Source organism: Dipodomys spectabilis, unplaced genomic scaffold (assembly GCF_019054845.1).
Source record: "Dipodomys spectabilis isolate Male_0828 unplaced genomic scaffold, ASM1905484v1 ptg000137l, whole genome shotgun sequence".
Lineage (NCBI taxonomy): Eukaryota > Metazoa > Chordata > Mammalia > Rodentia > Heteromyidae > Dipodomys > Dipodomys spectabilis.
Window position 1 is genome coordinate 12,609,362 of NW_024870814.1, and position 13,554 is coordinate 12,622,915.

At 37.5% G+C, this 13,554-nt stretch overlaps 1 pseudogene and 1 gene segment (V, D, J or C); one reads left to right on the forward strand and one right to left on the reverse strand.

Annotated features, from left to right (window-relative positions):
* The window catches only part of LOC122116639, a 1,030,500-nt pseudogene that overhangs the window by 766,301 nt on the left and 250,645 nt on the right, over nt 1-13,554 (forward strand).
* Nucleotides 3,659-4,076, reverse strand: LOC122116722. The segment is given in 1 exon segment: nt 3,659-4,076. A coding segment is annotated over 1 exon segment (321 nt).

A 13,554-nucleotide genomic window follows, 5' to 3' on the forward strand; every position in this document is an offset into this window, starting at 1 on the left:
AGGGAATTCTGTGGCTCATGGACAGCCCCAGGAGTCTGTGTCATTGGTAGGGAACAGTTCCTCCATGATGGTGTTGACAACAGAGAAACCTAAATATGGGGTACCTATATATTCTCAACATTCATATATACATGTGGGCTGCTCATGTGATAAGCACACCCAATGCACACACATCTGCACATGAACAAACACCAAAGTGTCCAAGTGACTACTGTAGTACCTATATGGATTGAACCAATGTCTATTTCCTGATTTAAATAAGGTAACAGAGTTATACAAAGATGTTGGTACTGGGATAGTCTGGGGGACGGATGCAAAAAACCTCCTAGTAATTTTCTTCACAACTTTATGGACATTTATAATTATTTGAAAATAAATAATAAGAACATATAATAGTTTTCTTATTCCAAAGCACTGAAGAAATGACTTGTAATTTCTCAGTGGGAAAAAAAAAACCAAAAAACAATAAAACAAGGAACATTCTAACTCCTTCACTCTAGTGGCAGAAATGTCTGAATACTTTGCATGGAAGTAGACTGCTGAATGCCAATCAGTAGGAGATATCTGACACTCTGTATTTGTGCCAATAGAATTACAGTAGGCACAACACAATAAAGCTTAAATTTAAGTATTATATTATATATTATATGTTTCTGTTCTTTGTCTACAGGTTGTATAATTAAAAGCATGGCAGGAAGTAGGTATAGTCTAGATCCATAGTATAACTAAGTCTACATGGAAGAATCCAGCAGGGGAAGTCTTCATCTGGATGTGTGTGTCTGTGGATTTTTGCAGGTTTTTGTACCACTAAATCTCTGTCATGTTTAGAAAATTTACATATTAGATATCTAATATCTAAACATGTTGATGAATTATTAAATAAATATCACTAAATGCATGTTGTTCAGAATTGTAAACTAAAATACCAAAAGAAACATTTTAAAAATAGATTAAAAAATATAAGATAGAATCCTGTGCCTGAACTGAGCTCCAAAAAGCCAATGAAAATAATTGTTCCCATCACAGTTTTTTTCTATGTAAGATCCATAGCTAAAACAGTATAACCAATAGCAGATTAATTGTGCTATATTTATATAATAGACACTACATAGCAATGACATTCAACATCTGGAAGTCGGGTCTAACCTTGTTCCATCTCTTGAATGGTGAGCACATGGAGACTCATCTGCAACTCATTTGTGAAGTGCAAGAGGGGTAGGGAATTTCTGTGTCTCAAGACAACCAAGTAATCATAAAATTAAAAATGTTAGCAAAGGAGTAATAAAAATTGATCATAGAAAGTTGTGTCTTCGTTCTTGTTAGGGATTCTATAGCTATTAAATGATGGCACTATTTCTACATATAAGAACATTTCAGAATTAATATATAAGTAACAAGGGTAATAGTATAGGGTTTTGCCTTTGTCATATGCTCAGAGACTCAACAGGTGGATTGAGAAATCCCTTTTAGTGCTCAGTAAAATTGTTAGAGAATTGTCTGAACTAGCATGTCATTAAAAAATTTAGGAAAAAATTTTCCATTAAGCAATGATGCAATGTAAATAGCAGAAGTTTGAAAATCAGAGATGAAAACATTCAACTCAAATGTGACTTTTCCACTTGAAATCTGGAAATTGGAGAAACAATGTATTTTGAGGAAAATTGCTTTTCAATTCATAATTGCATACTATCAAAATGTCACCTTAATGAGAAGTGAACAATCTATATTACCCTCATGACCACAAAAGTTTCAAAGTAAAAATTCAAAGCTTAAATTTTATAGGCTCTGTGGCTTTCCTCCTCAGATCTATCCTCTTGACCAACATTCCACGTCAGGGCATCCATTCCCCATATCCGCAGGGGTCCAACCCTGCTGCTTTGAGGAAGGTGGATGGATTCTGAATATGTGCACAGTGATTTGTGTAGAGAAATGTGAGGTGAAGGGTCAAAGTGATCTGCTGACGATCAGTACAAGATGAGGATTTACTATTGCTAAATCAAGCAGAAGAGTTGAAGGAGCCTAACTTCAAAACTGAGCTCACAGACAATTAAATTTGTGCCTAAAAAATCTGAATATTGTTGAATTACATGGGTGTCTGGATTAACTAAAACACAAAACACGTGACTGGAAAAATCATTTATGAAACATTGCCTTTTAAAATGAAACATTTGAGCACCAGTGACATAGGCTTGTAATCCTAGCTACTCAGGAGGCTTAAATCTGAGGGTCACAGTTCAAAGCCAGCTGAGGCAGAAAAGTCTATGAGAGTCTTATCTATAATTAACCACCAGAAAACCAGACGTGGCACTGTGGCTCAAGTGGTGAGTGGTAGCCTTGACATGAAAATCTCAGGGTCAGTTTCCAGTATCCAGTGTCCAGAATTCAAGCCCCATGAAATACATACATATATATATATATATATATATATATATATATATATATATATATATATACAATATGCATAAAGAATCAAGAAATCCTATAGTCTGCAGCATGATCTATAGAATTAGAAAACACCTTGTTAAACAAAGTAGTAAAACAAAGAGCATCGTCTATACTGCTTCTTACTCAAGCAGACTTAAAAAAAAAATAAAATGCATTTGAATACATATCTTAGGGTTCATTTCCCTAACATCACGTTATCTGACCTTTTTTGCTTGACTCACACATATACTAGATATTGCAAATAAGGGAAACCATGGGACCTATGTTTCTTTGGGCTTGGCTTACTGTATTTGCTGTCAGTATAATTTGTGGAGGGGAAGGGGAAAATCAAGTCGTTTAAATAAGGATACAGGTGGACCCGTTGCAACACTGAGAAGTACAAGTTGTTATGTTGAAAACGAACTTTACAACTTTGGTTGGGTGGGACGGGGAGGATTGGGTGGGGGGTTGGGGGGAGGATGGGAAAGGATGGGAAGGGGAAACAAAGGAGGAGGTTACAATGCTTGATAAGAAATGTACTCATTATCTTGCCCATGTAATTGTAACCCCTCTGTACAGTATTTTCACAATAAAAAATAAATAAAAATTTAAAAAATCATAAAAATCTTAGAAAGCATTACACATAAAAATATCATTTTGTAAACCTTTCACTTCAATCTATGTACATAGGCTTTTTTGTGTACATATGAGAATGGATTCCTAAGTAAATCAGATCACAAGGTTGAATGCCTTTTGCCAGGGTTTGTGGACAAATCCATTGAAGATACGCTGTTTAATGAATGGAATCATTGCTGCTTTGTTCCCTCTAATGCTAAACTTCTCAAATAAAGACCTACCCATATGTTTTAATGTTAATAAATAAATAAATAAAATGCAATAGTGATTCTATGGGGCTGACAAGGGCACGGGATCAGAGCTCAGGAGGTTGAAAACAGAAGAAAGATGGAAGACTATGATCAATGCACATAATACACATATACTGAGAAACCCAGAATCCCATTAATAGTTACAGATATGTACATTAATAAAAAATAGGCTATCAGAAAATAAAGGAATAAAATCTGAAGCAATGAATCCATTCATTTTATTAAAGGCAATTCCTGCTTAAAATACCATTACTCATTTTATTATTGCATAAATATCAACTGATGCCAGAATGCAGACTCTCCAAGTATTAACTGACTTTTTCTGACAACATTCTGAGCAGGTGGAGGCAGCAGGAGGAGCAGCTGGGGCAGCCCAGACTCACATGTCAGCTTCCCTGGGCTGTTTTTGTTATGCCTTCTATCACTGTGGGAGGGTAACTGCTATACTGTTGACAGTAATAAGTGGCTACATCTTCAGGCTCCAGGCCACTGATCCTGAGAGTGAACTCCGTCCCAGATTTACTCCCACTGAACCTTGATGGAACTCCGGACTCCAAACTATCTGCACAATATATAAAGATTTTAGGAGCTTTCCCTGGTTGCTGCTGGTACCAGGCTAAAGTATACCCAATGTCCTCACTGGCCCTGCAAGTGATGGTGGCAGTGTCTCCTAGAGACACAGACAGTGAAGATGGAGACTGGGTCATCTGGATATCACACTTGGCACCTGGAAGCAGAAACACGAAAACAAATATCCACACTAATTATCATGTTATAAGAAGGCATCCCTGAGGAGTAAGCATCCTGGATCACACTGAGCTGTGTTAATCCCTAGCATTGTCTTTCTTTACCTGGGGCCAGAGCAGCAGGATCCCCAGGAGCTGAGCAGGGGTCCTCATGTCCATGCTGTGTGCTGACTTGGACTGACTACTGCCTAATGTGAGCAGCCTATGAAGAAGTCCTGAGCACACTGGGCTGTGCTGTTGGTGCATGCAAATCAGCAGCAGAGTTATACACAGCTGTCCAGCTGCCTCATCTCAGCAACTCTGCACATTCTGAGTCTCAAGGGAACTAGGTCAGGCAACAGAATAAGTTTTAAACACAGAAGAGAATCACCAAGTTGCTTTCTTGTGATGTGCGCAAAACAATGTAGCTTTGAGGATCAAAGCTTTTTTTGGTCTTATTACTTTAAGTGAGTCAAGAATTGTTCACTGGAGTGTTAGTTCTTGAAATTTCAAACAAATTTTGCACAACACAAATTTGGCATTTCTTTATTATTATACAGAACAGAAAGTTTTACAGTAGCTCTGATTCACTGATAATCTGTATGTGTCAATTTATCAGCACTGTTTTCCTGTAATGAATTCAATCCATGGAGGTGGAATAAGTGTTGTTGCTGTATTGATAAGAAAATGCCTGGACTTTTGTACTTCATTCTTATTATCTCCTCCATCTCTGAGTTTTTGTCCCAGGTGATCCATATAAGCATGACCTTTCAGAGCCTTTCTCTCTTCATATCTGAACAGCCTTTATAATTTTTAGTGACCTAGAATGTGTATCATTTTATATTTCCATGCTGAAGATTCTCATATTATTTCTTCTGGCTTTTAATCATCTTCACCACAACTACTATGTTCAGAAGCAGAGATAGATTATCTTGAAAGGTAGGATAAACTCAGGTTATCTTGAAGTCTATTTTGTGACCTAAACCTACATATGTCTCCTCTGTTCGGTGGACTCTTTTAGTTCCTGAGAGAACACTGTGCTGCACACCTTGGTAAAGATATTGGGCCCAAGCAGAGTGAGTATGTTGGAATCTCTGAACAGAGTCTTGAAATCAATAGAACATGGAAATGTCATCCATATTCAGAGGAGGCAACATGGGGCTTGGAAGCAAGAGTGAGGAGAGCTGATTTTCTCTGCAAGGGAGAAATAGCATTGTTGACTCCATTGTAGGTGCTGAGATGGAGTGACCCGAGAGGACATCCATATGTGTTTGATTTGCCTGTGCAGCTGTCAGGGCTCAGGAAGTCACTATTGCATGGGATACAAAGTTAGCTCATCTTATCCATGTTATCACATTCTGAGGAATGTCAGAACAAATCTGGAGGTGGAGACAGGGGGTATATTATATAATAATGTAAGTGGCAGTAAAACCAAGTGTTTCATATCACCCAGAAGAGTTGTTGATCATATGACTAAATTAATGAGGGAAAATTAGAGCCAATTTTCGTACTCTTGAGTAAAAAAAATGTAAGCTAATTAAATGAAAATTTCATGTAATGTTAGTGACATATTTCAAAGATTTTATACTGAATATTTTGTGGAAAGAAGAAAATTTTTCCAAGAATTCATTTAATAATGTCCTAATTTTGTGATGTGAGTGAAGTAATTACCATAAACATACATATGTATGCATGTATACATATGTATATATGAATATATATATACAGATACATACATATAGATGAATAGATGCACAAGTGGATAATTTTTTCTAATCTAGAAGTAATGATACTTTAGCTTTAGTAACAGATAGCACATTTATTAACTGACCTCATTTATTCTCTCATAAATAAAACCAATGACTCTTGCAGAACAGTTTATTTCTTTATCAACAGCAGGAAAAGAAGAAGATGAGTTTGGATCATTTGTTGTCACAAACTACAAATTCATAGTGGATGACCTAAAGGAAAGAATGGAGAGAAATCAGCTAACAAGGAATGCCCACTGGCCAATTTTGTGAGTTTTTGAATATTGAATAAATACCAAAGTATTCCATGAAATAAATTGTAAATCCTTGGATTAGTAGTGATATTTTCATTAGGGATGTGATATCCATAAACCACCGTATATTTCTCCACAAATCCTCGCAATTTCAAAGGAAAAAGAACAACTATATAGCAGAGAAATCCAACAGCCAACACCTTAATCTAGAATTGAAATAAAGATCATCAGTAATGATGTCCTTACAGAACATAGCAGCACTTCAGGACTTTGCTCACAATTATCCATTACTGACAGAACACTGAGGGGGGAAAGGCACAAATCTAATCTAATCTGGTATGTGATCACCATGAGTGATAAGACCACAAAATTTAAGACCAAACTAAAATCCTGTTTCTTGGTGGCTTGATTATTGGGATGTGGTCTGACTACTTTGTTCTGACTCAACTGGAACCACATTCCTACCGTTCTCTGCTGTCCTAGAGGTTGAACTATAGGTGTGAGCCATTATGGCCATCATGACCATTAAAGTATTCTTTTGTTTGGAATTTTTGTGTCTTGAAATCATTCATCTACAGCCATCTCTTCACAAGTTCATAAAGATGGTATGTGTAGTGACTAAGATAAAGATTGAATTCACATGCCTGGTTAAGAGAACCTCAGTGACTTTAAAGAGATCTTTTTGAATATATAATGACATAGTGAGCTATATCTGTAAAAAAAAAAAACAGTTACACATACAATTTTTGACCACTGCTTTTTTACTGCTAGAGAATAAGAATATATTTAATTTCTTTTTAAATTCTTTATATATATATATATATAGTAAAAATACTGTACAGAAGGGTTACAGATACATGAATAAGGTAATGATTTCATTTCCTATCCAGCATTGTTTTCTCCTCCTTTGATTTTCCCCTACCGTCCCTTCCCTTTCCATTTCCCCAACTACTCTCATCCCACACCTCCCCAGTGAACTTGTGAAATTTGTTTTCACTACAGCGTCTTGTACATCTCATTGTTATAATGGGCCAACCTGTACCCTCATTTCAGCATTTTGTTATTTATATTCCCCTCCCCAAATTAGAAAAATGTATATACAAGATGCAGGGCACCAGAATCAAATACAATGAAAACAAGGGTTATACCATGGGGGAAGAACATACAAAAGAAACAAAACAATCACACAGTACCTTATAAATACATTAAAAAAAAAAGCAAGAAAGATAAAACCACTTGTGTCCCTATCTTGGGATTCATTTTGCTTACCATCATTTTACATGGTCATATGTACATAGCTTTTGAGCTTTTCTGCTTGTCCTAGACATATACTAGTCTTTGTCAGCATATATTAACTGTACAAGAAGGGTTTCATTGTGACATTTCCACACAGTCATACAATGTACTCCATTAACCTCACACCCTTGATCTCTCATCCTTATCCCATATTTCCATTCTTAAACCAATTGCATGGGTTTTGCTATCCTTTTTCATATATTCCAGAAAAGCACTTCAATAATATTTACCTTCATATAACTTCATTCATAGTCCTCTCTTCATAAAATGCCAACAGAGCCTATTTCATTCTCGTGTCATTCATTTGTTTCATATACATATTAATTGTACCAAGGGCTTTCACCATGGTATCTCACCTGTGCATAAATCATATTTCCTTTCTGTTTCTTTATTGCTGGTTCTAGGGCTTGAATTCTGGGAATGACCAATGTCCCTAAGTATTTGTGTTCAGTTCTATCTCTCTACCACTTAAGCCACAGCTCCAGTTTCAGCTTTTTTGTGGTTCATTGGAGATAAGAGTGTCACAGACTTTCCTGGCATGCTGATATTGAACCACTATCCTTATATCTCAGCATCCTGAGTAGTTAGGATTACAGTAGTGAGCCACAGGTGCCATAGATTCTTTTTTTTATTTTATTTTATTTTATTTTATTTTATTTGAAAACATACTGTATAGAAGGGTTACAATTACATGGGCAGGAAAATGCAGACATTTCTTACCAAGCATTGCAGCCTCCTCCTTTGTTTACCCTTCACCTCCCTTCCCAGCCTCCCCCCCTCCCCCCAACCCAATCATACCCCCCTCCCTCCCCCCCACCGACATTGTAAAGCTGGTTTTGACATGACATTTTGTACTTCTCATTGTTGCAACAGGTCCACCTGAATCCTTAAACGACTTGTTTGTCCCCATCTCCTCCACATGTTATACTGACATCAAATATAGTGAAAGCGGGGGTTACACTGTGGGGGAGGGACATACAAAGCAACAAAGAAATAATCTTATAAATGCGTTAGAAACACATGCATGAATGAAACAAAAACATTAAAATACATATTTGAGGGTTCGTTTTCCTAACATCACATTCTCTGACTTTTTCCCCTTGACTCATACCTATACTAGATATTGCAAATAAGGGAAACGAATGGGACCTATGTTTCTTTGGGCCTGGCTTACTTCACTTAATATAATTTTTTCCAAGCTTTTCCATTTCCTAACAAATGGGGCAATGTCATTCTTTCTGATGGAAGCATAGAATTCCATTGTGTATATATACCACATCTTCTTGATCCATTCATCTACTGAGGGGCATCTGGGTTGGTTCCATATCTTAGCTATGGTAAATAATGCTGCAATAAACATAGTTGTGCTGGTAGCTTTAGTGTGGCCTTGTTTGTAAACATTTGGGTAAATGCCCCAAAGTGGGATTGCTGGGTCATTGGGGAGCTCTATATGGAGTCTTTTGAGGAACCTCCATACTGCTTTCCAAAGTGGTTGAACAAGTTTACATTCCCACCAACAATGAAGTAAGGTTCCTTCCTGTCCACATCCCCTCCAGCATCTGTTGTTGTTAGAGTTCTTGATTTTTGCTGTTCTAACTGGAGTGAGGTGATATCTCAATGTTGTTTTGATTTGCATTTCTTTTATGGCTAGGGATGTTGAACATTTCTTCATGTGCCTATTGGCCATCCTTCTTTCTTCTTCACAGAAGCTTCTCTTTAGGTCTTTCACCCACTTACTTATTGGGCAGTTGTTTCTTTGAGGATTTGTTCTTTGGTGGTTTAATTTTTTTAGTTCCAAGTATATTTTAGATATGAGACCCTTGTCCGTTGTATGGCTAGTAAAGATCTTCTCCCAATCCGTGGGCTTTCTATTGATCTGGCTAGCTATGTCATTTGCCCTGCAGAAGCTCTGCAACCTTATGCAATCCCATTTGTCCAACCTTTCTTTGATTTGTTGTGTTTCCGGGTCTCTATTCAGAAAATTTTGGCCTGAGCCGAGGAGACCCAGGGTTTCTCCTATTCCATGCTGTAATGTTTTCAGAGTGTCTGCTTTGAGTTCAAGGTCTTTGATCCATTTGGAGTTGATTCTGGTGCAGGGTGATATATAAGGATGTAGCTTTAGTTTTCTACATGTAGTTAACCAGTTTTGCCAGCACCATTTACTGAAGGGGCTGTCTGTCTTCCATTCTATTGTTTTAGCTCCCTTATCGAAGATTAGATGGCTATAGGTCTGTAGGTTCATTTCTGGGTTTTCAATTCTATTCCATTGGTCCCGAGGTCTGTTCTTATGCCAATACCAAGCGGTTTTGATTACTATGGCTTTATAGTAGAGTTTGAAATTTGGTATTGATATTCCTCCAGCAGTGTTCTTTCCGTTGAGGAGCGTTTTTGCTATTCGGGGTCTTTTATTGTTCCATATGAATTTTTGGATTGCCTCTTCTATTTCCTTGAAGAATGAGGGTGGAATTTTGATAGGTATTGCGTTGAATTTGTAGATAGCCTTGGGAAGTATTGCCATTTTCACAATGTTAATCTTTCCAATCCAGGAGCATGGGAGGTTTTGCCATTTTTTAAGTTCTGTGTTGATTTCCTTTTTCAAGATTTTAAAGTTTTCATCATAGAGGTCCTTCACTTCTTTAGTTAATTCCTAGGTATTTTATTTTTTGTGGGGCTATTACAAATGGAGTTGCTTTCCTAATTTCAGCCACACTTTTCTCATTGTTGGCATACAGAAAAGCCATGGATTTTTGGGGGTTAATTTTATAACCTGCTACTTTGCCAAAGTTTTGAATCAGCTTAAGTAATTTGGGAGTGGAGTCTATGGGATTCTTTAAATACAAGATCATGTCATCTGCAAAGAGGGAGAGTTTTATTTCTTCTTTCCCTATTTGGATCCCCTTTATGTCTGCATCTTGTCTTATTGCTGTAGCTAGGCATTCTAACACTAGATTGAAGAGAAGTGGAGAGAGTGGGCATCCTTGTCTTGTTCCTGAATTAAGAGGAAAAGGCTTTAGTTTTTCACCATTGAGTATAATGCTGGCTGTAGGTTTGTCATATACAGCCTTTATTGTACTGAGGAATGTTCCATGGATTCCTAATTTTTCCAAAACCTTCATCATAAAGGGGTGTTGGATCTTGTCGAATGCTTTTTCCGCGTCTATTGAGATAACCATGTGGTTCTTATTCTTGCTCCTGTTGATGTGATGAATAATATTAATTGATTTGCGTATATTGAACCAGCTTTGCATCCCTGAAATGAATCCTGTTTGATCGTGGTGTATGATTTTTTGGATGAATTGTTGAAGTCGGTTGGCCAAAATTTTGTTGAGAAGTTTTGCATCAATGTACATCAAAGAAATGGGTCTATAGTTCTCTTTCTTTGATGAGTCCCTGCCTGGTTTTGGGATGAGGATTATGATGGCTTCATAGAGTGTGTTCGGTAGTGAGCTTTCTCTTTCAATTTCATTGAAGAGTTGGAGGAGAATTGGTGTGAGCTCTGCTTTGAAGGCCTTGTAAAATTCCGCTGTAAAACCATCTGGTCCTGGACTTTTCTTAGCTGGGAGGTCTCTTATTGCTGTTTCTATTTCAATGCTTGATATGGGCCTGTTAAGATAGTTTAACTCAACTTGGTTTAGTTTTGGCATGTCAATATTTGCTAGGAAGAGGTCCATTTCTGTCAAGTTCTCAAACTTATTAGCATACAGTTTTGAGAAGTATTCCCTTATAATGTTCTGAATCTTGGTTGTTTCCGTGGTGATGTTTCCATTCTCATCTCTGAGTTTATTAATTTGGGTGTGTTCTCTTCTTTTTCTGATAAGATTTGCTAAGGGTTTGTCAATTTTGTTAAGTTTTTCGAAGAACCAACTCTTTTTTTTGTTGATTCTTTCTATAGTTTTTTTGGATTCTAATTCATTTAATTCTGATTTAATTTTGATTATTTCTTTCCGTCTACTGGATTGGGGTTTATCTTGCTGCTCTTTTTCAAGGAGGTTTAGATGCGTCATTAAATTGCTAGTTTCAGATCTCTTCAATTTGTTGATGTAGGAGCTCAGAGCTATAAACTTGCCTCTGAGTACTGCCTTTGCTGTGTCCCAGAGGAGCTGGTAATTTGTGTGTTCATTTTTGTTGAATAGCATGAACATTTGAATTTCCTTTCTAATCTCTTCCATGACCCACTCATGATTCACCAGTGTGTTGTTCAGCCTCCATGTGATACCGGACTTTCTTTGGTGGCTTTTGGTGTTGAGTTCTAATTTTATTCCCTTGTGGTCAGAGAGAATGCAAGGTATAACTTCAATGTTTCTGAATTTAGACAAGTTTGCTTTGTGGCCTAAAATGTGGTCTATTTTAGAAAACGTTCCATGTGCTGCTGAGAAAAACGTGTATTCTGATGCTGCTGGGTGAAATGTTCGGTAAATGTCTGTTAAGTCTAGTTGATCTATGCAGCTGTTTAGATCTGTGGTTTCTCTGTTGAGTTTTTGCCGAGTTGATCTATCTAGTGGGGAGAGTGGTGTGTTAAAATCCCCAACTATTAATGTCTTTGGATCTATATGGGATTTGAGGGAAAGTAGTGTTTCTTTGATAAATTTGGGTGCTCCATTGTTTGGTGAATAGATATTTAGAATTGTAATATCCTCCTAAAGGAGAGATCCTTTAATTAGTATGTAGTGACCTTCTTTATCTCTTTTCACGAATTTTAATTTGAAGTCTATTTTATCTGATATTAGGATTGCAACTCCCGCCTGTTTATGCGGTCCGTTTGCTTGGTAGATTTTGTTCCAGCCTTTAACATTGAAAATGTGTTTGTTTTTACGGGCAAGATGTGACTCCTGCAGGCAGCAGATAGAAGGGTCTTGTTTTTTAATCCAACTAGACAGTCTATGTCGCTTAATTGGAGAGTTCAGTCCGTTAACATTAAGAGATAGGACTGAGAGGTATTTGGGAGTTCCTGCCATGTTATCTACCTTTTTGGGGGTTGTGAAAACTGGGTTCTTCCTATGGTTCTTGGATTCTCAGTTTGGGTGCAGTTTCTTGGCCTTTATTGCGGTCTTGTTGGTTTTCTATGTGTAGGACATCTTTAAGAATCTTTTGTAGGGCTGGTTTGGTGGAGATGTATTGTTTCAATTTTTCTTTGCTATGGAAGGTTTTTATTTGGCCTTCAGTTATGAAGGAGAGTTTAGCTGGGTACAGTATTCTTGGTTGATAGTTGTTTGTTTTTAGGGCATGGCATACATCGTTCCAGGCTCTTCTTGCTTTGATTGTCTCTGCTGAGAAATCTGAGGTGATTCTAATTGGTTTCCCTTTATAAGTGATTACCCTTTTCTCTCTGACAGCTTTAAGGATCTTTTCCTTGTTCTGAGTTGATCCTGTGTGGATTATAATGTGGCGGTGGGATGTCCTATTCTGGTCTGGTCTATTTGGGGTTCTAAAGGCTTCTTGTATCTGGACAGGCCTATCTTTTTGCATATTTGGGAAGTTCTCTGCTAGGATCCTGTTAAACAAATTTCCTAGACCATTAACTTCTGTTTCTAGGTGCTCCTCTACACCCATTATCCTTAGATTACGCCTTCTGATGGTGTCTTCCAGGTGTTGGATAGATCTATCGTATTTCTTGGACTTGTCTTGGATGGTTGTATGTTCTTTCTCTATAATATCTAGGCTGTCTTCAATCCCTGAGATTCGATCTTCTGCATGGTCTAACCTGCTGTCAAGACTCTCTACTTTGTTTTTTATCTCTTTTCCTTCTAGTTGGTCAGCTTTGATGGCTTCAAGTTCTTTGTTGAAGCTCTGTTTTAGGTCTTGTATGAATTTCTTTACTTCCTTAATTTGGTGTTCAGTGTTTGTCCTCAAATCACTTAGTTGATTGGTTATGGTTTCTTTGGGCTCCCATTCCTTCTGTTGGGTTCCATTCAGCATTCCCTTTGTGGTCTCCCTGACTTCCTTCAGCTCTTTGTTAATGGATTCCATGAATGCCTTTAGTGATCTTTGTGTGTTCTCTACCTGGTCTCTCAATTCCTGTATTACTCTTTGATTAGCTTCCTCCCGTTCGTGGGATTCCTGCAGATGTCTTTGAGTGTTCTCAGCCTGCTCACGCCATTCCTCCCTTTCTCTTTGAGTATTCTCAAGTTGTTCACGCAAATCCTGTACCAGTTTTTGAGTAGCTTCCTCACGCTTATGATATTCCTGTATAAACTTCTGGGATGCCTCCTCTCTCTCCCTG